This window comes from Acomys minous, assembly GCF_964271855.1.
Source record: "Acomys minous genome assembly, chromosome: 14".
Lineage (NCBI taxonomy): Eukaryota > Metazoa > Chordata > Mammalia > Rodentia > Muridae > Acomys > Acomys minous.
This window is the reverse complement of record NC_140496.1, coordinates 23,418,606-23,445,241: the sequence shown is the minus strand read 5'-3', so window position 1 is coordinate 23,445,241 and position 26,636 is coordinate 23,418,606. Positions and strand designations below refer to the sequence as shown.

Sequence of the window (26,636 nt, the reverse complement as noted above, 5' to 3'; positions counted from 1 at the left end):
TGTGGTTTTCCCCTTGGTTTGGACAACAAATATTTTATACATTAAAGTCATGGTAGTGTTTGCATTTACATGTGCGGGGTTACATAGAAAACTCAAAGTGCTATTTCAGATCCACAGAAGTCATTCTCAGAGTGGTGGCGTGACATGACAATGTGCATGAAAATGCCCCTAATGGAAGACACATCAAACTCTCACTTCCATAAGAAAGAAGTGCCACATTTATGAGAACATAAGGCTACCACTTCCATTTCTGATGTAAAGCACACACTTGTTGGTCTGACAGCAATGATCCAACAGCTACAAAAGAAGCTTTCTGTGTCAGTGAAGGTTACCACAGACTCTAAGGCAGGAAGTGGCACAAGCCAGGTAACCAGAATACAGTGACATTACTTCCCCCGAACCTTCTACAGCACTTTGCCAATATGGTAAAATGAGAGAGCAATCACCCATTTTCTATTAGTTGGCCAGCCTGTGGTAGTTAAAAATAATAATAATAATAATAATAATAATAAAAAACAAAGGTGGAACTATTTAAAATATATAATTTTCTGTTGACTTAACCCACAGCGGCTGCCTGCCCAGGTTACATATGCACAGCCTAGCATCTCTCCAAGGACAAAAGCATATGGCCTAGACCAGCCTGTGGGCCCTGGGCCACTACCCTCCCCACTGCTCGAGTCAGCTCCACCTCACTCGGGAACTCCACATAAAACACACTTCCCGTAAGTTAAAGATGCCTTCAGATCAAGCCCGAGTCCCATGCTGGTTAGCGCGTACTTTGGGAATGCTTGTAACGTTAGGTCTTGAGCGATGCTATTTGGCTTCTACCGTGCACATACTCACTAATGGCGCTCAGCTCACTGCTCCACGCCCCTCGCCGTCCAGCCTCCCCACCAGCACTTCTCTCATCCCTCAACTCTTCTCTTTCCTGGACTTTCTGCTACCTAATCCGCTTCCCAAGAACAAGTGCATCTGCCATCACACAACTGGTCACACTAACCACCGTCTGATCAATGACTTCCTAGTCTCCTTTGCTTCACCCTGATAGCAAGTGGGCCTCCTTTCTCCATTCTACAAGAAGCCCAGCTGCGCTTGCTTCCCACAGGAGAGCCGCAGCCCAAGAGTCCAAGGGACATCCCTCACAAGGGGCCTGACATGTAACCTTCCTAAATGTGCGTTTCACACTCGGACAAGCCAATGAAGTATATATATATTTTTTAAAGTTCATCTCCCCAACCCCCAAAAACTGATGGCATGTGCCATATCAGAAAAATCCTGGTCTTATCAGATGAATATACATAGTTATTTGGTCATTTGACATATGCACTTTTGGAGGAGGGTCAGGCTTCATTTTCTGTTGAAGAGTTTGTAACCATGGAGTCTGGCTTTCGAGTCATTCTATCCAGTTCTTCCTGAACGTTTGACAGCACAGGCTTTTGTCCTTAAAAAAGAAAATGGAACACAGAGAGAAAGGGAAACAGTAGTGTGAGAAAAAAAATTTTTTTGCAAGGCAGAGTTTCTCTGTATAGCCCTGGCTGTCCTGGAACTTACTCTGTTAGACCGAGCTGGCATCAAAACTCAGAGATCCACCTGCCTCTGCCTTCTGAGGATTAGAGGCATGCACCACCACCACCTGGCTCAAGAAAAGATATTTCTAAAAGAAGCATTTAAAGTCATACTGACAGCCCAGGGGTAGTGATGCATCCTTTTAATCCCAGCACTCAGGAGCAGAGGTAAGTGGATCTCCGAGTTTGAAGCCAGCTTGATCTACAAAGCTAGTTCAGGACAACCTGGGCTAACATAGAAAATTCCTTGTGACAGCATTCTCAAAAATGAACAAAGCCTTTTCACCAAGGATAATGGAACAGACCCTAACCCAGTTAATGCCAGCATCACAGATCTGTGGTCCACCACCTCTGCAGCTGCCTTCAGGCAGGGGTGTGGATGCCTTTGTGCCAAACTCAAGGGGCCTTTCTGAACGCCTTCACCCCCATCCCTAACCACTGTGTATTTTCTCCACCATCTCCCTGGAGTCACTATCTGAGTTTCAGGCATGAAGTAAACTACGTTCTTTTCCAGACAGGCATTCGGGCTTTATTTCCAACTACGTATCTCAGACTGACTAAGTGGTGCCTGATGTAGCTGTGGCAAAGTATTTGCATTAACATTCAGGGCTTGATTCCCAAAAAACTAAAATACCTAAGCCATAAAGTGATTTAATTTAGTTTAAACTGATTCACATGGAAATACCATGTTTTACAAGAGATGGAGGCCAGGCAGTCCACCCTGCACAATGCTAATGCTCCTATTCCTGTTGTCAAACACTATCTGGGGCCGAGATAATGACTCCTAGCTCTGATAAGGGACAAACACTAGGTCAAGGCCCAGATCAGATTCTTGGATCTCTAGGAACGTGTAAGTTGCTGGAGGTCCAGACTGTCCTAAGGACAAAAATATTTTCTAACATCTTCATCTATTTTGGAAAAATCGATTAGAGAAACACTGAATTAACATATGCCTAATATGCCCTTTATACGTGAGGTGTTGTGCTGCATGTAATAGGATCACTAGTTCAAGGCAGACAGTGAGCTGAAGCCAGCATAGGCTTGTCCCTAAACGCACAAAGGCAAGCCCAAAACACAGTCTACTGCTTGTCAACTCCTCGGCTTGACCCTGGCCCCACAGAAGCGAAACGAATGTACTCTAGCTAAAGAAGTATGCGAATCCCACCTGGCTCAAGTGCCAGACTAGTTCGTCCTACCAGCCTAACCGGAACCCACCACAGACGGGTCCTACAGGGAGACGTTGCAGGTTCAGGGGCTCCAGCTCCCTCTAATATTAGGGACAGTGAAGCAAATAAAACCATTTTTTCTCCCAGACTTGTGTATTTGATGTTATGTGCGTGAGTATTACACCTGCCTGTTATGTCCGTGCATCAATTGCATGCCTGACGCCCACAGAGGTAAGAAGAAGGTGGCAGATCCCCCAGAATTGGCGTTAAGGCTAGTTGAGAACCTGGATCCTCTGTAAGAACAGCAAGTCATCTTTTTTTTTTTTTTGAGGGGGGGCAGGTTTCTCTGTGTAGCCTTGGCAGTCCTGGACTCATTTTGTAGGCCAAGCTGGCCTCAAACTCAGTGATTCTCCTGCCTCTGCCTCCCAAGTGCTGGGATTAAAGGTATGCACCACTGTGCCTGGCACGGCAAGTGATCTTAGCCACTGAGCCGTCATCTCTCCAGCCCCAAGCAAATAAAAAGTCTTAAGTATCACAAAATTAAGTAACTGTCAATAGCACACCCCACGATAACTTCCAGTTGTAAGGGTTTTCAGATAAGGACAACAGGCACTTAGCCCTTATGCTGATTTACTCAATAGTCTGAATGTACTATAAATCACACTTTAAATGTAAATGTGCCAAGAAAGCCAGCACAAGGCTCAGTGCTGTCCAAGCTGGTCAGAACACTGAAGATGTACAGGCAGGTGAAGGCAACCACTGAAGATTTACAGGCAGGTGAAGGCAACCACTGCCGTCTGCACCGCTCCCCCAGTCCCCCACCTCCGTTTGTCAGCACTGTTCATTAAGGGATCGAAAGCTCTGAGGCCCCTCTGTACCTGACTTCTTGGCTGTGCTCTGCACTCCACCAGCACTAGGACTTCCAGGAGAGCCTGTTTTTTTACTCAACAGACTATTGAAGAAGCTGGCCAATACCCCTTCACTTGCTGCATTATCTAATGGACACAAACACAAAGAAAAGCAACACAACATCATTCGAACAGAAAAAAATGGGGTTCTTAGCTTGAAACTAAACATCTGCGGCCATCAGCTTCCTGGCTCACTGACCATGTTTGCTGTGGTCACTGTGAGCTGAGGCTAACTGGACGGTGATAAGATTACCAATGGAAACATGCATACATTTCACACTTTTGAGGGCCACAGAGAAATCTTTGGTTTTGTCCTTTCTGTGTCCGTGGTGCAGTGCCTTTCAGTTTTACAAGCCTGTAAGACTCACAGCTTATTATGAAAAGCTTATATCCAAAGCAGAAGATGCTCACTGCACATTCAAGGGTTTACAGAATTTTGTTCTGATGGCTTACTACAGTATCTTTGGGTATCATTAAGCACTGGGATAACACAAAATAGCCAATACATAAACAGTATTAGTACAAACCTAAGAAATAAAAGACAAATTTGAGATACACACTGTACAGTGACTTCCTAAGCTATATCTTTCCTCAAGGCACCTGCAGGTTCTGAGGTCTTACATGCTTAACCCCTGCTGGAAAACCAACAGCCTAGCTTTCCCAAACCTCCACCTGAAAGCCATTGACTACCGCAGTAGTATGCCCTGTGGACTAAACTCTTCCTCCAAAGAAGCATACATACTTTTGATGTTTGGATCTGGCTTCTTTACTGATGTTCCTGGGGAGGCGCTTGGCACACTAGCTGGTCCACCCCGACCCTGTGTCCTTGGAGAGCCTGAGGGTCCTCTGGCAGGGGATTCCTAAGTCCAAAACCAGCCCACGTCACACATAGGCATAAAACAGTAACACAAAACACACAATTCAAAATCAGCAAGTTTTTGCATCTCTGAAGTATGGTGGTGGTTTGCTCCCAGCTCAGTCCCTTTCTATGCCTCAGTCTCCTGAGCAAAGAATTAAAAGCATACTGATTCTCAGTTGTAGTCTTTTATCAAACATTTCTGAGATTTTATTGTATTTCTGGCTGTGGGCTTTTAGGGAGAACAATTCACTTTAAAATATAAAAGCACCCACACACATAGACTATTACAAATAATGTTGTAAAGTGAGAAGGCATCCATGACACTGGGCCATGACCTTCTCCTTGGTGTAAGGTACTCACGGAGGTTCTTGTGGGCGTGGCAGGCTGCTTGGCAAGGAGTGACTGCAAAGAGAGGGACAAACTGGCCATTAACGGAGGCCTGTAACACAAACTGAGGTCTGAAGAAAGCGTTGAATCCAACGACTCTACTATAAGGCGCCAACAAAGAGCCATGTTTTACACTATAAATGCAAAGTAACCTAAATCCAGTATTTGGCATACAGAGAGACACCCTAGTAACCAATTTTGAAGCTAAGGAAATAAGCAGGCCATAGAAAAGGGAAAGAGTTGGGAAAACACTGTAACAGGACCAGGCTAAACCCGTAGGAGATGGCACATGCCTAATAACAATTTGGGTCAGAAAGAATGTTAGGACCGGGTTCGGGTTCACAACTGTCACCTTAGGAGGAATCAGGGTGGACCTGGAAGAAGTCAAGGGTAAATGTCACAAAAATACACTGCCTAGATGCATAAAATTCTTTTTAAAAGTAATAAAATATTGTATTTGAACAGTCAGTCCGGGGCCGAGGATATAAGTCAGTTGGTAGAGTATTTGTCTAGCATGCAGAACGCTGAATTAGATTCCCAGCACTGCATAAAATTAAAAAAAAAAAAATCACAGGCATGGTGACACATGCCTGTGATCCCAGCGATGAGAGCTAAAGGCAGGGGATCAGAAATTCAACGCCATCCTTGGCTGCATAGTCAAGGCCAACATGGGATATATGAGACCTTGTCTTTTAAAAAAGCAAACCAAGGGCTGGAGAGATGGCTCAAGCAAGGGTTAAGAGCACTGATTGTTCTTCCCAAAATCATGAGTTCAATTCCCAGCAACCACATGGTGGCTCATAACCACCTGTAATGAGATCTGGTGCCCTCTTCTGGCATGCAGGCACACATGTGAGCACAATACTGTATAAATAATAAGTAAAATAAATCTTTAAAAAAAAAAAAAAGCAAACCAAGCTGGGCGATGGTAGTGCACACCTTTAATCCCAGCACTTAGGAGGCAGTAGCAGGCGGATCAATGTGCGTTCGAAGCCAGCCTGGTCTACAAAATGAGTCCAGGACAGCCAAGGTCACACAGAGAAAGCCTATCTCAAAAAACAAAACAAAACAAAAATCAAACAAACAAAAGAAAAGTGCAAACCAAAACCAAAATTCAGCTAAGAGCCTGGGGAAATTGCTCTCCTCACCTACAAAATGCTCACTACCTGCATGCATACATGTATGTATGTATGTTTCTCGAGATAGGGTTTCTCTCTGTAACCACCCTGGCTGTCTCAGACCAACTCAGCAATCCACCTGCCTCTGCCTCCCAAGTGCTGGGATTAAAGACTTGTACTAGCACAGCCCATTATCTGCTTTATACACTGTGGAAAAAATGGAAGCCAAGCCAGGTCATTTGGTAAACTGTCAATTCAAGAAGTAAGCCTGAGCATCTTCCTGGGGCACATTAAAGCATACCAAGCCTATCCCTGCAGCATCATGTGCAATGCAAGCAGGACTCATGAGGCAGGTGCTCCAATCCCACCCCATAGGAAAAGCTGGGATGAGGAGACCTCGCCTTAGCCTCCAAACCTCTGCAAGCTGTTCAATACACAGCCCCGATCCTCCTCCAGAATGGCATTCCACGCAAGGGAAGACCACTTACCTGCTGTTTCATCAGGAACACCTGCTCATCCTCTGCTGCCAATTCTTTGTCATGGACCAGCTGGGAAAACAACACATGTTTGTGGCCACAAGCAACAGAATCTCTCAAATGCCTGTCAAAATTCATACTACAAGAATCTTGGTCTGGGCCTCCACATGGGTTTGGGGCGTCCTTCTTGAGACTGGTTATATTGTTCTAACTTGGTCTAGACCCTTTCCCAGAACTAGCCATGGTATAGCCACTTCATTTTCATGGTTTTAAGTCTTGTAGGTCCTAACCAGTACCTCCCAGACTGTGGTCTTCAAGCAGGAGACCCCAGAGGGAGGGGATCTAGCAAAAATAATTCAGAAGCGCTGGGAGCACTGTTGGGACATAACAGGAAATGTGACCTCAATGACATGGCCATCCCATCACTCACACTTTGTACTGTGAGCCATTTCTGTAACACCAGATCTCATTTTCATGACTTAAGACCACCTAAATAAGGCCTTCAGGGGACTAACTAAAGGTACCTTTCTCACAGGAGGCTTTACAATAAAATCTTCATATGCATCTTCTGGCTTCACGGTTGTAAAATTTTCATGTAAAATAGCTATTTTCTTTTCATTGTCCCAGCCTGCAGGTCTAAAGGCAAGGAGGAACAGATTAGCTTGCTTTGCCTGGGACTGCCCTCCCATGTAAATCTGAAACACACTTCAGGCTGCAAGATAGTCCTGGGTGAGGTCCTTTCCTACAGCTCTAAGTCTGGAGATGGTGTCAGTGTCTTATAGCTTTGGGTACGTAAGCCAAAATGTATAGTAGACATATTCCATCAGATCAGTGTGATACATCCTGTTCCAGAGACTCAGGGATGCTAGACCTAAGAAGCCAACGTGAGCCACTGCCCCCATGGGAGGGCTCGGGAACTCCCAACTCTACCTGTAAGGATAAGGGCAGAGTGGGAGTCTGGTTAGACCAACAAAGCACAAAGCAGAGAGGTCCAGAGAGGACCTTTCCTTATAGCAATTATCTTACGGACAGTTCATTAATTTTGCTGGCATGGAAGATGTACCTTGAGCCCAAGGGGAAAGCTATGGTCTATAACTATCCTACTCTTGCCGCCCCCCGCCCCCAATCCCTGGCAAAAGACACAGGAGGCCTTAAATTCCTATGTGGGTGTTGCACAGTTCAACATTACAGGGCAGGAAGAATCGAGGTTTGATCAAGGGTCCCACTTCGTACTCTTAAAGGTAGCAGCCACACTGTCCAGCTACATGACACACTCCTGAGCTCAAGAAGCTCTACATTAAAAAAGTAAAAAGACAACGGACTGTTCTCACAACCCTCTCATTCGCCCAAGAGGTGCCCATGCAGGATGCTTCTCTCAAACAGCTTTGCTGACTTTACTAATTCTTACACAGCCAACTACCAATAGACACAACAGTAAAAAGGAACTGGACAAAGCCGAGATACTATCAGCCTCAAGAAGTTTCTCCATGCCACACTAGCCCTAAGTGCAGCCAGAACCCCCGCTTCTCAGGACTATGTGGTTACAAAAGCACACTGCTTGTGGAGTTTCTGCTTTAGTGCCTGTCTGATCATTCTGGGTGATCTTCAGAGCTACAGTATGAACCTTCTGAGTGAGATTCTCCTCAAACACGCAGGAGGCACCCTGCTGAGCTTCCAGGAAGCACCTGGCTCTCCGACTTTCGGCCTTTCACAGATGCTCTTGGCCGGGTCCTGCTGGTCTGCCCGAGAGAGCACTCATCTTCCAGCAGCACAGCCTTCTGGCCCCCACTCCCCTAGCCCACTGCTGCCCCCTCCTCTTCAGAACAAGTCTGTTTCTGTGCTGTAACAGGACAGAATCTCATTCATTTCAGCAGAAACCCTGGGTACCTAGGAGGTGCCATGGAAAGCTTGCTGAATGGACAAATGTAACTGTCAAGTCCAGAGTCTCTCAAAGCTTATCAATCTGCTAAAGTAAGACCACAGCTTAATCTGCTAAAGTAATACCGTCATGTGTGTATACAGAAATATGATTCTCAGCTGAGAGAAAAGACACCAACTCTGGAAACCAGGCTTGCTAAGTCTCTGGCAGGATGACCAATCCCGGATGCAAATGCCACAGAGTACTGAGCAGAGCTGAAGCGCACACGGACAGGGATACTGAGGGATGCTCGCAGTTACCACGTCAAAGGCAGTCACCAGATGCTTTTACATAGCCACCAAAGACCCCCAGACTGAGTCTCCATACTCCAATTCTCTCCACAGCCAGGGCTTTACCAGAGCAGACAGGAAGTGTACAAAATGGCTTCTTTACACCATGATGATGTTCTTTCCATGAAGGAATGCAAATTCTGACCGCACTACCCACTTCCCTTAAGCCAAATGAGTCAATGCAGAAGGAGCAGAGGGAGAGCGGCACCTATCCAGCGTCTGTCAGGCCCAGCCCCAGTGCTCTTCCAGACAGACGCGCTGCACTGAAATGCACATGAGTAGCAAATATAGTATAAAGAGAAGGGCTTAACTGCCACCACCTCCAAAGAACTCACATAAATACTGCGTCCTTTTCCACAACTAAGGCAGGGATGGTAAAGTGGAAGCCGTATGTTTTATGAACAATATACTTATACAGCAAGTCAAGGTTTTTCTCTTCCTTCACTGAGGTGTAAATCAAGGCAGCTCCATCTAATCAATCTGCTTAAGGAAAACCAATTTACTGAGAGGCAAAATCCAGTCACACATAAGCATAACCTTTCAAGTATTAGGTGATCTGTTGTTTATCCGCATACGAACAAAGCATGCAAGATTTAAACACGACAAAGGAATAGGAGCAGAGGACCTGCGATAAATAAATACCTCAAGCATGCTGAGGCTACAGTAGGGTGCGGCTGTTTCTCTTTTTTTGACACTTAGACTGCTGTCCATTCCTGAGGCTGCTTCCTGGGAAGCAAAATCAGTGGAACAGTATCCTCAGCACAGAGGCAGGCAGGGGCAGTGCCAACAAAGGCTCAAAGGAGGTACCTGTCAGCCATACTCCAGGGTGTGGAACTAACATTCCAACTACTGTCAGATTTATACAGAACCCTCAAAATGCAGCTGACATGGCATCTTTTTCCTGGGTAGCACAAAACATGGGAAGCACCTCTAGCATCTAGACCAGTAACCATACTGTTAATTATACCTCTCTAAATAAAGAGCAAAGTTTAATAAGATTTCCAGGTACAATCAATGTACTGGGTAACAAAGGGGTCAATATCAGTTTCTTAATACAAAAGCCTATCAAAAGTACAGCCTTAAAAAAAAAGAAAAAAGGGGCTGGAGAGAGGGCTCAGAGGTTAAGAGCACTGGCTGTTCTTCCAAAGGTCCTGAGTTCAATTCCCAGCAACCACTTGGTGGCTCACAACCATCTATAATGAGATCTGGTGCCCTCTTTTGGACTGTTGAATCACATCCAGACAGACTACTATATAAATAATAAATAAATAAATCTAAAAAAAAAAGAGAGAGAAAAAAAACCAACTAAGTTGGGCATGCTTCTAATGCAAGCACTCAGGAAGCTGAGGTATAGGATCACAAGCTGCAGGCCAGCCTACATAGTACAGTAAAACCAAACCAAAGACATGCCTAAATTAGTATGTATGAAACTCCAAAATTCCAACAGAACAAAAATATAAAATAGAAAGACTATATTTTTGTCTTATCATGGCAAAAACTTGCCCTGTGAGGCAGGCAAGATGGCTTAGTGATTGAGTAAAGGTGCTTACTACATGCCTGACAACCTAAATTTGGCCTGTAACCCACATGATGGAAGAAGAGAACTGATTTTCCAAGTTTTCCTCCGACTTCTACACGCATATACCCTACCCCCAAAGAAAAAAGAAAAAAAAAAATAACTAAAGGACTACTCTGTGCTCAGGAGGGGCTTTGCAGGCACCCCCTTTGGAGGAAAGCCTGTGCTCAGAGGCCCGACACAGCACCCCAAGGATACACTGCAGGCAGAATCTCCGCAGGTGTGACTGGATGAAGTCCAAGTGCTCGTCCCTGTAATCGTGCTCTTTCTCCAGTATGCTCACTGCATCACACTGCAGGGGAGACAAAACCAAGGAGTGTTAGCGCTCTGCTGTCCTGCCTGCTGAAGATAAACAGGAATTTCTTCAGAAACAAGAATTTCTAAAGAAACACCCCGGCAGGGGTCTAGGTATAATAAGGTCAAAGGAACAAGAGCCTCATAATCGTTTTCAACATCAAATGAGGTCACATTGGGAGAGGCCCCTTCACATTGCAGCGCACTGCACTCCTCACCCTGCTGCGCACTGCACTCCTCACCCTGCTGCGCACTGCACTCCTCACCCTGCTGTGCACTGCACTCCTCACCCTGCTGCGCACTGCACTCCTCACCCTGCTGCGCACTGCACTCCTCACCCTGCTGTGCACTGCACTCCTCACCCTGCTGTGCACTGCACTCCTCACCCTGCTGCGCATTGCACTCCTCACCCTGCTGCGCACTGCACTCCTCACCCTGCTGCGCACTGCACTCCTCACCCTGCTGTGTACTGCACTCCTCACCCTGCTGTGCACTGCACTCCTCACCCTGCTGTGCACTGCACTTCTCACACTGCTGTACACTGCACTTCACAGGCCTCTATCTCAAGAACAGCATGAAACTGGCAGAACCTGTAACTGGGCAACAAGGTGTTTTTTTTACTAGAAATAAAGCACTTTTGAAATCCAAAATATCTTGTTTTACTTATTTATTTATTTGGTTTTTCAAGACAAGGTTTCTCTGTGTAGCCTTGGCTGTCCTGGACTTGCTTTGTAGACCAGGCTGGCCTTGAACTCATAGAGATCTGCCTGCCTCTGCCTCCCGAGCACTGGGATTAAAGGCCTGTGCCACCATGCCTGGCTTGAAATCCAAAATATTTTAAAAGCTACTTTCTTCCTTCTTATGTAAGAGACATATTTTCTCTAAAATTAAGCTTAATTTCTTTTTCTTTCTTTCTTTCTCTTTTAAGACAGATTTCTTTGTGAAACCTTGGCTCTTCTGGACTCCCTCTGTAGACCAGACTGGCCACAAACTCAGAGATCCATCTGCCTCTGCCTCCCTGAGTGCTGGAATTGAATTAAAGGTGTGTACTACTGTGCCCGGCCTAAGCTTAATTTCTATTTCTACTTCATCATTCTGTTTTTACCATCAGTCTGCACCAGATAAACTGGAGCCTTAAGAGACCTGCTTTCACTTGAGTTACCCATGAAGTCAGCAGGGCTTTCCAAGCTAAGTGATGCCAATTTGCAGCAGCACACAACGACAGTATGTTTACCCTGACACACTCCATGTACCTTAGTGAATGCTGAATAAGCCCAGTTCTCCCTTGAGAAAAACTTTATCAAAGCTTACAAAACTTTCCCTCAGATGGTGATTGTTCACTGGCCAAACCCAGCCAAGCTTACAGTTCTCTGGACACACCTTTGTGCACACCACCAACACTGGGATCCCTAGGTTGTGAGTCAGCACATTGTCACCCAGGGGGAGGGCAACACTGTCTTCGTCTGAGCCAGAAGTCAGGGGCCCTCTTCTTTGTGGGGAACCCTGACATCCCTCTTCAGGCTCGATATAATCTTGAAAATCTTTCATAACTACAGGGGAAAAGAGAAAGGTTATACAGACACAAATAAAAATACACCTTAGCTTTAGAAAATTAAGGGGGGGGAAGGTAGTACCAAATATGAAACAAAAGCACCTATGCATGGCAGGGCTGCAGCTTTAGGTCAGGGACCATGATACAAAACACCAGCTCTCACAGCTACCATGTGTGGACCGCAAGAGCAGCAGACCGCCTTGACATCTTCAGTTTCATGCAACTCCTAAACAGGCTTTTAAAGTTCTGTTTTTAAAAAATAGTGCTGTGGCTCAAGCTTCAGACTTTCCCATGTGCTAGGCAAGCAGTCAACCATGGAGCTCCAGCCCAAGCTTTTAAAGTTCTTAAGTTCATATTACCTTCTATTATAAAAACCACCAAAAATAAAACAAAACAAAGGCCACACACCCACCAACAATTCCCCCACATATACTTTTCTTATACATTGTACATTTCTCACAGTACCAGACAGCTGCACCATTACTTCATTATAGGAGACCATGAGAAACTGCAGTAACACAACTTGTCAGGGTCTTCATAAGAAAAGCGTATTAAATGCCTACACACTGAATTCCAGAAGAGCATGCACTTCCACACAGTGGGGGAAGCAATGAGCCTGAGACTGCCCAGCACCAGCCACATTCCATCCTCGTCTCTGTTCTTAGGGGACCTTGAGTTACACACGCAGTGTGCATGGCCTATCTGCGCCTAACACAACAGGAGTGACACGCCTGCATCTTGGCACACACATTTGTTATCTTGGTGACAGGGTCCTTACAGAGCTGGGGCAATGGCTAAGAGACCTGATCTGGCAAAAGACTCAGTTTCAGTTCTGCACCCACGTGGAAACTCAGAACCACCTGTAACTCCAGTTTCAGAGAATCCAGTACGGTCTTCTGGCCGCATGAGCAGTACGCATACATATATGTGCAAGAAGGACACTTAAAGACAAACAGACTGCTACAGAAACAAAAGGGCTCTTAGGTAGAGCAGCCAAGGGCTGTAGTTAAGCCAAGTGAATGCCCACAAGGCCTGCAGACTAGAACCTGTGCCTGGGCACTGCAAGGTTTGAAGATGGGCTTTGTCTTGTTTTGCTTTGTATTTGAAAAGAGGCTCACTAAGTATCTGTGGCTGGCCTGGAACTCATCATGTAGACCAGACTGGCCTTGAACTTGCAGCAATTACCCTGACCCTCCGTCTGCCCCCTGAGTGTGTTAGGATTACAGCTGTGAGTTGCTACACCTAGATCTTCATGTGGTGGGTAAAGTCCCTCCAGGCTCAGGAGTCAATAGGCAGCTCTATTTTTCTAATAAACCCAGCAGGACTGAAAAGGGCCTAAGGCCTGTTGTTATTCTTTCATCAAAACCATCAGGGTGGGGGACTGGAGATACGAGTTAGCTCTTTCAGGACCCAGGTTTGCGTCCCAGCACATACACAAAGACTAATAACTATCTGTAATTGCAGATACAGAGGATCTGATACCCTCTTCTAGTCTCCAAGGGCACTGCACACATATGGTGTAGAACACCCACCCACAAACAAACAAACAATCACTGTGGGAGATCAAGAAGATGACGCGCACTCTCCTCTACACCCACAGAACAGGCTCCAACATCTTTAAAGTTGAGAGTTTTAGTTTACTGCTGTCCATGCTCCTGGCATGGCCAAGGCGCTCACAGTCTTCCAAGCAATACTGGGTCAATGAAAAGCTAAGCACCTGTTGTGGTTTGGATATGAAGGGTCCCCAAAAGACTCATGTGCTGAAGGCTCCCAGCTGGTGGGACTTTTGAGACGTGACTAGAGTAAGAAAGCATCAATTTTATCAATGGATTAACTCATGCATGAGTTCCCAGAAGAATGGGCTTTTGGGGGTCCAGGCTTATATAAAGAAGCAGGCGATTAAGGGTGTGCCTTTGAAGGATACGCTGTGGCTTGTTCTCATTTTCCTCTCTCCCTTCCCCACCTCCCCCATGATGTGTGTGTACTCTCATGTAGTCTAGGCTGACCTCAAACTCACTATGTAGCTGAGGATGTCCTTACACTTCTGATCTCCCTGCCTCTACCTCCCTAGTGCTGGGATTGCAAGCATGAGCTACTACGCCCAGTTTCTGCAGTGCTGAACCTAGGGCTTCATGCACACTGGACAAGCATCCATCAACCAGGCTACATCCTCAGCCATCTTTTCTCTTTGTTATCCATCTACCAGCAGGTGAGCAACTTTTCTCCCCCAAAGCGACAAAGCGAGCCACTAGTACATGCAACCTCTGAAATCACTGCTAGATAATCCTGGTGTGTGTGTGTGCGTGCGCGTGTGTGCATGCGTACATACACACAAGTGCTTGAGAGTGGATCAAAGCTCAATCCTGGGTATCTTAATTGCTCTTCACCTTCTTTTTCTGGGACAGGGTCTCTCACTGAGCCTGGGGCTCATCAATTAAGCTGAACGGCTGGCCTGGGAACCTTCCTGTCTCCCCGCCAGTGCTGGGATTATAGTGTGCTGCCGCACGTAGCCCTCACATGGGCACTGGGGACTGATCTTTGGTCCTCATGCTTCATCGCCAGCACTTTACAGACTGCACCATCTCTTTATCCCTCCTTTGTTTCCTCAACTAACCTCCCACAAAGGCCAAGCTTAACACAATGCACTAAGTAGGTGCATGTAACTTCACTGTCAACAGAGAGAAATCTACCAGGGTAATCTCCACTCCAGCTTGGTCATAACCAGAACATTTGATGTTGTTGAAGGAGCTTAGAGGAATTAAAGATTCCTTTACTAGTCAAATCAATGAAAAATGCAGTGGTTAATTGTCTGGGTGAGATCTAATTGCCCAAGAACACAGAAGGCCTATGTGCAGGGCTTTCCCAACAGGGAGCAAGGCAGAGCCCAGAGCAAGATACAGGTGAGCTAAGCTACAAGGGGAAAGGAGGTGGTGGAGCAGCCAGACCACCTATTCCAGGAGCCTTCCAGCTCAGTGTTCTGCACTGTCAAATGTGAAAGTAGCCTACAAGTCCTGAGGGAAACTAGTTACTTTAAACCAGTGGTTCTCAACCTTCCTAATGCTGCGACCCTTTAATGTACTTCCTCTTGCTACGGTGACCCTCACCCATAAAATTCTTTTCTTTAAAGATGTATTTATGTATTATGCATACAGTGTTCTGCCTGCATGTACATTTGCAGGCCAGAAGAGGGCACCAGATCTCATTATAGATGGTTGTGAGTCATAATGTGGTTGCTGGGACTTGAACTCAAGACCTTTGGAAGAGCAGCCAGTGCTCCTAACCTCTGAGCCATCTCTCCAGCCCCATAAAATTACTTTCATTGCTACTTCATATCTGTAATTTTGTTGTTGTGACTCATAATGTAAATATTTGATATGCAGGCCATAGGAGTCAAGACCCATAGGCTGATCTCTGTAAGTTCCAGGCCAGCCCAATCTACATAGTGAATTCCAGGAACGACACAGAGAGCCTACAATAAAAAATAAATAAAAATCACTTAGGAGACACACCTCTGGGTGTGCCTGGAAGGGTGTTTCCAGAACAGTTTATTGTTTATTTATGCCACCCCACAGCCTCTGCTCCTAGACTAAATTTTAAAAAAGGAGAAGAACAGCTGGGCACTAGTACTCTGCTTACTGACTGCAGATGTACCGTGACAACAGCAGCCTATGTCCCAGCCATCATGGTATCTTGCCACAGTGGACTATATTTCCTCAAACAGCCAAACAAAACAGAGCAGGGCCAAAAACCCCTTCTTTATGCTCTTTGTCCAAGGGTAACCAGTACACCATACCTACAGACAAGCACCCCTTCCCGGCAGCGCTCGGGGCTGCCTTCACTCTGCCAGCTCTGGGTCACAGTGGCTGATCACAAGGCAGTTCCACATCAGATAGGCTGGAACAGAAGGCACCGGACTGTGAGGCAGTACCCACAGTTGAAAACAATACTAAAGGGAGCTGGAGAGGTGCTCAGGAGTTAAGAGCCGGTCCTGCTCCCACAGGGGCCGAGTTCACTTGCAGCACTGTCTAACAACCTCCTGTAACGCCAGCTCCTTGAGGACCTGACACCTGCATTCACGGCCCCTGTGATTAAAAACAAAATAAACTTATTACTAGACTGTAATAAAGAGTCTAGTTAATCTGGAATGCAGTAGTCCTCTGAACAAGAATATGAACAACTACTTCCCTAAAAGTACCGTATTTTTCAGCCCGTAAGACACATGTTCCCCCACAAAAGTGTGTGTGTGGGGGGAGGAAATTAGTGTGCACTTTTGGTCTGATTGCTGTTTTTATTGTTTTTCTTGTTTTAATGCTCTAAAAACTGACTTATGGTCAGGTGCGTCTTACAGCCCGCAAAATACGGTAAGCTGAAACCAACATGAACAAAGGCACTCCTTCAACATGAAGCACAAAGGCATGGCTACCATTCCAAACAGTGAAAACAGAGACCCTCAGACGCAGACATGGTTCACAATCGCCAGGCACCCTCCAGCTCCCTTTAGAATACTGTGGGTACTGCCTCACAGTCCGGTGCCTTCTGTTCCAGCCTATCTGATGTGGAACTGCCTTGTGATCAGCCACTGCGACCCAGAGCTGGCAGAGTGAAGGCAGCCCGAGCGCTGCCTCTTCCCCTAACCCAGCAGAGCTCTGGTGCTCCAAACACACAGCCACACAGAAGACCGACACTTTTTGGACTGGCAAGGGGGAGTCAGCAGTAAAAGTGCTCACTGTGAAACAGAGTTCAACCTGTCATGTTGCACATGCACGTGCAAGTGCACACACTCTTAAAATAAGACTGCATTCTCGGCCTCTTAGAAGAGAGCAGGCATGTGCACCTCAGCACTGTCTGCTTCTCTCCAGGCTGCTGTGTGGAACACAGACATTGCTCAAGTTCTAGTTGTCAAGGGGGGAACGAGCCACACCATTGAAACAACAAAGCGGTAAAGCACAAAGGAAGCAGGACTCCCGAGCTGCCCCCCCAGGGATGCTCCCTAGCTGTAAACTGCCTGCTCTAGATTTCGTTTCCAGGAGAAATAAACCTCAGTCTGGTTTTCTGCCATATGTTGCTGAATGTACTCTTCAGTGACACCGACACCAGTGACTAAGACCATAAAATTAATTCAGTGTCTCTTCCACAAGCTCCAAGAATAGGGAAGCCATCCTGTCTGCTGCAGCCTAGCACCTAGAACACACCAGCACCTACCACTCTCCTTACCTGAGAAAGAGTGGTACTCGTGGCCCATGTGGCTTTTTCTATTTTAATAATTCTTTTTAAGGTTATCAACCCAAGAAAATGAGTTCACACAACTGATGTCTGCGGCACTTAGCTCACCAGCCTGGGTGGGAAGCCGTGTACAGTGCCTAGAAACAGCCTCAGAACCACTCTGCTGAGCTGTCTTTGGCATCTCTGTTTGGTAAGAAAAAGAGGCATTATCTAAAGAGGTCAGTGGTTGAGGAGAGATGAGCTGACCTGCATGACAATCACGACGCCCACATGTGGATGAGCCAAGAAGCGCACATACAACCAAGGAAGCAGGAACCTGTGTAGTTAATGACGGGCCGGGGCACAATGAAGTGTGCAACAGGAAGACACACAGTAGGGAATTCCATCTGAAAAACCACTATCAAAATTTCAGAACCTTCCTGCCCGTGAGTGTGCAGATACTATGTGCCATGCTCCAGAGCCCTTGTCAATTCACCAAAGGGAGTGATGTCACCCCATGGCACTCGGCCAGGGCAGCGAAGCTTGCACTGGCCAAGACGCTGCGGCTGCCGGTTCCACTCCCTGCCCCTCCCATATCCCTGGCAAGGGGACAGAAGCTGATGTAACTGCACAGAAGAAAAGGAAGAAAAACAAGCTTCTGAACCACACTCAAAAACCCACCAAACTTCCTATAATTTGAAAGTTCTTTGTTCTCAGAAGGATTCCTATGTCTTTAACCCTAAAATAACTTTTATTGTATGTTAATGACCCGTCCTAAAAAAAAAAAAAAAAAAAGTCTTCCTATTCCTGAATGTAATTTGCTAGATTCCAAAATAAACTAGCCAGAAAGCAAAGATTTCTCTTCTTTAGGGTTTTTATTAAGCCTGTCAACAAGAGCAGACATGGGATCTCCGTGGTATTCCAGAAACATGGGCATGGGGTTTGGATGAAAAATGTCTCCAAAGACTGTCCCTAGTTGGTGGCACTACTGAGGTATGACTGGATAGAGAAGGCACTACGTCCTCAGTGTATTTCTACTCACGTACCCTTAAGTGAATGGTTATTAGAAGGGGGCCGACCTGAAGGGAGGAGGCGCAGCAGGCACGCCTTTGAAGGCCTTCCTTTCCCCTTTTCTAGCCAGCTTTGTCTCCCTTCTACAATGATGGATGGCCTCATCATAGGTCCAAAACCAGGCAAGTGACCATGGACCGAGACCTCTGAAACCATAAGCCATGACAAAGCAAACTCTTTTTCTAAAGATAAATAAATAAAGTAAAATTATGTATCTATATCTATCTATCTATCTATCTAGATACACGGTCTCTCTATGTGACTGTCCTGGAATCTGCTATATAGATCAGGCTGGTCACAGAGATCCACCTGCCTCTGCCTACCAGTACTAGGATTAAAGGCGTGCACCACCACATCAAGCCTATATTTTATTTTAAATGTATTTATTTGTTTGTGTTTGTGTGCGCATGAGCTTGAGTGCTTGACTGTCTGAAAGCCGGTGACTAGATCTCCGGGAAATGGGAGTTCCAGGCAGTTGTGAGCTGCCTAATAACGGTCGGGGGACCTGAGCCTGGGTCCTCTGAAGGAGCACCAAGTTCTCTTACCTACTGATCCATCTCTCCAGCCCTCCAAGTTATTCTTGATGACTGAATTCCAATAACTGAAAGAAGTATTTAGAAACAAAAGCAATTTCCATGCCAAGTAAACCCTCTCAGCTGAAAAAGAAGATGGCTCCAATAATCCAAAGAGGCTAGTGAATTTTACTCACATTTCCGTTCCAGATTCCTCATTTCCTCTGGTGGAATTTTCATCTTGTCAATGTGCTCACGTAAAACACTAGCCCATTTCTCTAGAGATTCCATTACAGTCCAAGGTCTAGACATGTCAGCAACAAAGATGACCAGGGTCTCCGGCAGAGACTCGGCTGAAACTGCAAACTTCAGCAGGCCTTTGTGGTAGAGGTCTCCGTCTAAAATCCACACGTTGCAGCGGGTGTGATCTGGAAGAGAAATGAAGCGGCATCATCACCCAACAGCTGTGAGAACAGTGGCACTAAGGAAATGAATTCACACAGAAACCATAGTCCAGCAGAGCCAAATACCCAGTGGCCAGCAAACTGGCCTAGTACAGAACAAACTACCTAGGCTTTTCAGAGTTTAGATTATCACGCACAGGACAGACTCTATAACTAAGAATTCCACAAACTCTAAAGAATGGAGTCAAAGTAATTAGCTTTCAATAACAACCAAAGGACACAAATGTTTATTGATGGACTGTCCCTCAGTCTAAATATGCTACTGTCCTAAAATACCAGGAGTCTGTGAGTCGGTGAACAAGCTGACTAAACACACCCTTTTGTGTGTGTCACACTAAGCAACTGTAGTCATTCTGTTGGGATAATAAGTTTTATATTCCAAGCTTCTTTATCTTTTAGGTATACTTATGGAGGTATTTACAAATGAAATAGTATTAATGTCTAATATTAGCTTGAAAATAGTCCAAGTAGACTCAAGGGAAAGCTTAAGAATCAGCTGAAATAAAATATACCAAAAATTAGTAACGATGATAATTCAACTACAGAGATAATTCTCTAAATTAAGGGGATATTTTTAGAAAATTTCAAACATATTCCTTGAGAATTATTCTTTCTGTAAAAGTACCTTACGAGAGGGAATTCCTAACATCAAAATATCATTAACTTATTTTCCAACATTTACTTTTTAAAAAAAATTATTTATTTACTATGTACACAATTTTCTGCCTGAATGTGTGCCTGTAGGCCAGAAGAGGGGACCAAATCTCATTATAATGGTTGTGAGCCACCATGTGGTTGCTGGGAATTGAACTTAGGACCTCTGGAAGAACAGCCAGTACTCTTAACCTCTGAGCCATCTCTCTAGCCCCCCAACATACACTTTTAAAATCTACCTTTCTTGGGGCCGGGCGTGGTAGTGCACGCCTTTAATCCCAGCAATTGGGAGACAGAGGCAAGAGGATCGCTCTGAGTTTGAGGCCAGCCTGGTCTACAAAGCGAGTCCAGGACAGCCAAGGCCACACATCAAAACCCGTCTTGAAAAACTTTAAATTATTTTTTATTTGAGATTTCTTATTTTTAATGCTATATATATATATAGCATTACACAGGCATGTAGGAGCTCTCAGGGACTAGATCGAGGCCTTGGAACTCCTGAAGCTGAAGTTATAAACACTGTGAGGCACCTGACCCAGAGCTAGGTTGGGACCTCTGGAAGGTCTCTTCTTCCATTATGTGGTTCTCAGGGAGGGATCAACCTCAGGCTTTTTTGGCAGCAAGTGACTTTATCGGCTGAGCTACCTCACTGGCCCTGAAACTCCAGAATATTTTAGTGTTTTTTGTTTGGGTCAGCGTGGGGCTGAAGAGATGGCTCAGAGGTTAAGAGCACTGTCCGCTCTTTCAGAGGTCATGAGTTCAATTCCCAGCAACCACATGGTGGCTCACAACCATCTATAATGTGATCTGATGCCCTCCTCTGGCCCGCAGGTGTACACGCAGGCAGAACTCTGTACACATAATAATAAATAAATCTTTAAAAAATATGTATGTATGTATGTATATTTGGGTCAGTGAATCAACTCCAAAGACATTCTGTACTCAAAATCTGAGGTTTACGTGACACTCGTCAGCAAGCTCAGTTTCTTTCTTCAGCTTTCTTGCCAGGACAACTATATATAACTCCCTCACATGGGGATCACACAGCCCGTGCAGCATTAGACAGATTATCTGAGAGGTGGTGTCCTTTGACATGTACTGTGCTACTACAACCCAGGTACAGCCAGAGACTATTTTCTTTCGCAGGTGATTGCCTGGGAAATGTGTGCTTACAACCCAGTCATATCCCACAATTACAGACCAGGGCTGAAAGATGTGTAATTAACCTCAGGGAAGGGCAACCCAAAGTCCTATAAATGCAGAAAGGAAAACGCTTTCATAGTACCCTGAGAGGAATCTGAACTTGATGTTAGCAAAAACTTCAACTCAAAGTCAAGTAACTGCAGCTACTGGGACTCTGTCCTGAATGTGCCTCAGTCTGGGAAACACCAGAGGATAAAGAGAGTCAGAGAATCCACGCCACATCTGCCCTTTGACAAGGGTACGGAAGTTTCCACCAGTTCTCTAGTGCTCCTCTCGCACTCCCACACTTCGGCCACTTGCAAAACGTCCCATCATCCTCTTTCTCATGAGGAAATGGACGTGGGTTAAGTCAGTAACCAGACGTCACATAACTGCTGAACACAGGAGTGGCATTTTCTGAACCAGTTCTGTCTGGCTCCCAAGCCCAAGGTCTTCCCACAGAAACCATGGTGGCCTGCGAAGGCAGGAAGCAAAAGACGGAAACGCTCAAGGTCCCCTAGGCTTGCTCTAGCAGCTCAGTCACACAAGTGCAGAGTCTGGTGGGTCTAGACAGACATTCAGTGCTCATTCTTCTGAAAGAAGACCGAGGCCTCGACGTCAGGCCTATGTCCTGCCTTCTTTTCCTGACCACTGAGGGCACAGTCAAGGAGGAGGGATACCGTGCCTGGAGAGCTAAGCTAGCAAACAGAGGGGCCAAGCTCTAGGACGAGCCCTTATCCACGTAGTGTACCCACCAGCTCTTAGAGACAGCAGAACTGCAGTGTTGGACGCTTCCAGTTCACCTTCTTCAACTCAGCAATAAGCAAGTACGCAAACTTTATAAAATCACCCTAACATCATCACCACTAGGACTTAAATGGACAGAGCAAACAAAGAATGAAAATTAAGTGACGCACTTCCTCCTTAGACTATAAACTTTCTTATGGGACAGACAGACCCAGGCACTGATAACTACTCCAGTCACTAAAGAAGCGGAACACAGAACCTGAACCATTATAGGGGAGTCATTACAGAGCAGCCGTCACCAACAAGACTTCGTCTACTCACCTCACAACTTTAAGACTCTCAAAGTCTTTTGTTTATTGTGCGCTAAGTGTTGTAACAACCATGCAGGCAGAAAGCATGACTTTATCCATATTTTAGAGACAAGGAACTAACGGGCTTAGAATTCTGACCCTCTAGTCCTTTCACAAAAAGAAATGCAGGCTACTAGCACCTCTAAGACCACAGACTCCTAACACTGTGCTCCACACTGGTGCCAAGACACACCGATTTACGATTTCCCACAAACCAGGCAGAGCAACATTATGCCACATCAGTTTGCTAGACATTTCTTTCAAGTCTTTAAAAAGAAAAAAATAAGAACTGTTATGTAAGGGCAAAACTTTATTTTTAGTACCTCAATATACAGGCTAACAACAGGCGCCCTTAACAGCCCCGACCCTCACTTTTGCAATATTCCTCACTAGGAATAAAGCGCGGAGCTTGGAGAGATGGCTGGGTGGGTAAAGGGTACTTGCTACACTCATATACAGACTTGAGTTCCTATCTCCAGCACTACTAAAACAAGCCACACAACCCTGTAAACCCCAGTGTGGTGGCAGTGGAGAGAGAAGATTGCTGGGGCTTGACGGCATCTAGCCCAGTCCCAGGTTGAGTTAGAGACCCTGTCTCAAATGAGTAAGGTGAGGTGCAACAGCACCGGAAACCTTGTATTTTCCTCTGGTCTCAGTGAACATTCCTGGGCATAAACTACACATACATACATACATACATACACACACACACACACACACACACACACACACACAGATAAAAATTTAGAAGAAAGTAAAAATAGGTCCTGCCGGGTACTCCTTTAATCCCAGCTTACATTATGATCATTAGAATTTATATGGATAAAGGCATACATGAGGAGCAAAAATTAAACAATACACTTTATCCTTAGACTACAGAAGAAAACACCTAGACACTGATAATTATTCTGCAGTCGTTGAAAAAGCTGGAAAAAAAAACCTGAAAAATTATAAAGGAGTCATTACAGAGTAACATCTCTGAGAGTTCAAGGCCAGCTTGGTCTACATAGTGAGTTCCAGGACAGCCAGGGCCACATAATGACCCTGTCTCAAACAAACAAACAAAGAAACAGCGAATAAAGTCCTGCAAATGACGTGCCTGTCACCTACTCTCGTTGGTTCTCACAGAAAGCTGAGGGTGCCTGGATGCGCAGGAATCAGAGTCCCACGTTACCTTTCCGATGGAGCACCATGTCACTCACCATCACGGTCCTCATCATGAACGCTGAGGTACAGGTACTCCAAGCCTCTTCCTTTTTTGCCGTGTTCTGCTCCTTGTAGTTTGGTCATAAGAGTTGTTTTACCAGACCCATCTTCACCTACAAATGACATTTGCAAGAAGACAAAAGTATACTATGCATCATTCTAGGCAAAGACGGCCAGTGGTGACATCACACAGTAAGGAGCAACTGGGAATCTCAGCAAGCCTGTGCTGCTAGGGTCTCATCCGCTCTTATGAACAAAGTAGATCTGCGCTAAGAGTCACTGGGGAGGGGCCAAGGCAGCCCACCCAAGATCCCAAAGGCCCCTCTACTGCAATTCTCTTCACTTCACAAGGGAAGGGATGAGGCAAAGCCACCAGCTCTTCCTACAGTTTCTAAGACAGATACCCAGAAAAGTGAAACATGGGGCTGCTTTCTCACAAAATGAATTTCTGCCACAGTAAAAGCAAGAACTCTTCAAAAACACAACTAACTCCCAAAAGTCTAGGCTCGCTGAAATAAAAACCTGATTCTGCCTCATAACCACAAGGCTTCTAAGTATTATTTACATACCTTTGATTTTAAGACAACTTCACAAGCACCCTAAAGGCTTGGAAACTGGGGGAAAATAATTATTGACCTAAGCAAAACTCCTAAATATAGTCTCAGCACCAAGTGCTTCCTCATCTTCCTCAGACTATCCACCTCCAACACCCTCCCCCACAGGACACCCCCCCCAAGTGTGAAACAGAACCACCATTCCCAAACATCACTGGGCATCCTTGGACTCAGTAACATGGACCTGGAGAACATAAGAAACAGAGAGCAGTCCACAAAGACTCTCTCTCCTCCACAACGCCTCAGCTTTTGTTGTTTTTCAAGACAGGGTTTCTCTGTGTAGCCTTGACTGTGCTGGACTCGCTCTGTAGACCAGGGTGGCCTCGAACGTACAGCAACCTGCCTGCCTCTGCCTCCCAAGTGCTGGGATTAAAGGCCTGTGTCACCACGCCCGGCAGCCTCAGCTTTTAATGCTGGCCACAATCTGCCTGGACCATGGTGACTGCTGGTCAGCCTGATGTCAGCACCTGCTCATCCTAGCACTCTGAAGCCTGAGCTCCATCCCTGAAGCACACATCTGGCTATAACCTACTGCAGTAGCCATCCCTAGCATGAGAGAAACACAGGGGAACCACTGTGCAGTTATTTCCATAAGGCTTGGGGAAGGGTGGAAGATAAAAACACAAAACAAAACACCTGTGAAAATCAGGAGTCTTCAGGAAAGAAGATTTAATCCTTCAGCCTTTCACGGTCTGACCTCAGCTTATCTTACTCTCTACTAAAAACAAAAACAAAAAACCGTCTAACAGTGCCCAAACTCTTTAGCCTCTTGTTATCCAGATATGCTCGCATCTAGACAATCACCTTTCGAAACGCCCAACTCGGCATGTTCTCCTTCAACACACCAAGCAGTGTGATGCGCCCACAACAGTCTGCTCTTGACAGGAAAGACGCAGTGCAAGTGCCACACATCTGCCTCTGCGAGGCTGGCATTCTTTCTGAGTGCCTAAGACAGTCTATGCTGTCCTGCTGCTCAGCCCTCAGCTCCAACTCCACAAACAGCTTTGCAGGTAAGGCACCTAATCCCTTTCATTTGTATGAGACGACTCTAAGCTACAGAGGTGAAATGACTGACTTGGCAACTTAGCAGTGAGGGCAGGAGTAATCCAAGCAAGTTCCTGGGGCTGACTCCCGAGGTCCGCTGCCTTTGGGGAGTCCCTTATGCCTCTGCTGAACTGCTCATGAGGATTGAAGAAAGGCTTAGTCCATGTCCTCGGTTCCCTGCCCAGGTCACCCAGTTCCATCTTCTCCAGCCAGCCTGCACATCCTCTTTTCCCTTTCTCCACACCCTTAACTTGGTGAGCACAAGGCTAAGCGATGATCGGAGTCAAGGCTGAGGGCTCAGCCAAATGATTGAAGGAATGTGTCACAAGCCCACGCCACACCACTGGACTCCAAACGGAGCTGCATTCTAGGGGGTCAGTAGATGTGCGGGCTTGGAGACTCTCAGCCTGCCCTCCCGGGAAAGCAAGTGACAAGCAGGTGGAGAAGGCTGGAACCTGTGGGAGGGGCGCCGCCCGGTCCACCCCGGCGCCCCAAGGCAGGTACCCGACTGCTCACCGAACACCAGAATGTTCTTGCCGGACGGCAGCTTGGACCTGGCCCGGGTGGACACTTCGCTCAAGATTGAAGACCTGCGGCGACAATGACAAGAGTGGTCAGCGCGGGACCGCCCAGGACCGCTCGGCCCGCCACTGCCCGTCAATGTCTGCCCACGGTCCTGCCTGCTCTGGCCCGCTCCCTGCCCGGCCGCGCCATCCGCGGCTCCTTACGCCTCTCACCATAGACTCTGGCCTTCCTCTTCTTCACTGGTCAGGTCGCCGGCGGCCGCCACCGCCGGCCCGTTGGGGCCCAGCAGCAGCTTCTTCTCCACCCCCACCGGCGCCATCTTGCCAACTGCAGCCACAAAGAGGGCCCTCCTCCGGGCCCGCCGAGGACCCGCAAGGACCCCGGCCGGCCCGCGCCGCTCGCCCGCAACGCCACAGAAGCCTCGCTATCCAGCGCGTCCCGACGCGCCGGCGATGTCCGCGTGCATCTGCGGGTCACCGGACAGCCGCAGCGAGGGTCGGTGCTCGGTCAGGCAGCGAGCGGGACAGCCTTACGCGGGAGGTGGAGCCGGGGGCGCCGCCCGACCGAGGGCTCGCTGGCGACCCCTGCAGGCCCAGACGCTGCAAGCCCAAGCTTTGGAGAGAACTTGCGCTAAACAGCCCATTTATGTCTCACAAGCTATCTCATTGAGCTTACGGCTTGATAAGAGAGGCGAGGAAACTACAGCTCAGAAGTTTAAAAGAAACTGGGTTGGGATGTAGCCTGGCATGATCGAAGCTCCACAAAACCTGACTGGGCATGCGTTTTCATGCCTGTCATCCCAGGAATGGGAAGCTGGCGGCAGGGGGATCAGAAGTTAAAGTTGTCTTACTGAGCATGAGCTCAGACCCTGCTTGGGAAAAAAGTTAGATGTGGTGGCACACGCCTTTAATACCAGCACTTGGGAGGCAGAGGCAGAGGCAGGAGGATCTTTGTAA

General features: G+C 46.6%; 1 protein-coding gene across 2 annotated transcripts; it reads right to left on the bottom strand.

The window, feature by feature from the left end:
- Positions 1-26,214, bottom strand: DYNC1LI2 (dynein cytoplasmic 1 light intermediate chain 2). Of its 2 annotated transcripts, XM_084756780.1 has the most exons (13): positions 25,893-26,213; positions 25,672-25,745; positions 23,494-23,610; positions 19,092-19,322; positions 11,938-12,107; positions 10,462-10,555; positions 9,023-9,158; positions 7,004-7,115; positions 6,492-6,551; positions 4,859-4,900; positions 4,382-4,499; positions 3,610-3,726; positions 1-1,441 (listed from the first exon to the last, which is right to left on the bottom strand). In XM_084756780.1, exons 1-13 carry the CDS (start codon positions 25,997-25,999, stop codon positions 1,341-1,343), a joined length of 1,479 nt encoding a protein of 492 aa, XP_084612906.1. In that variant the 5' UTR covers positions 26,000-26,213; the 3' UTR covers positions 1-1,340. The 2 variants fall into 2 exon arrangements, with proteins under 2 accessions (XP_084612906.1, XP_084612907.1); XM_084756781.1 differs by lacking the exon at positions 4,859-4,900 and having other exon boundaries at positions 25,893-26,214.
- Positions 26,215-26,636: the final 422 nt, after the last annotated feature.

Coding starts and splice junctions, on each gene's coding strand:
- DYNC1LI2 (XM_084756780.1), bottom strand. CDS start 25,999: ATGGCGCCGGTGGGGGTGGAGAAGAAGCTGCTGCTGGGCCCCAACGGG. Junction 12,108..19,091: donor GAGGAATCTGGAACGGAAAT/GTGAGTAAAATT, acceptor TTTCCCCTGTAG/TTATGAAAGATTTTCAAGAT. Junction 6,552..7,003: donor TAAAGCCTCCTGTGAGAAAG/GTACCTTTAGTT, acceptor TTGTTTTCCCAG/CTGGTCCATGACAAAGAATT.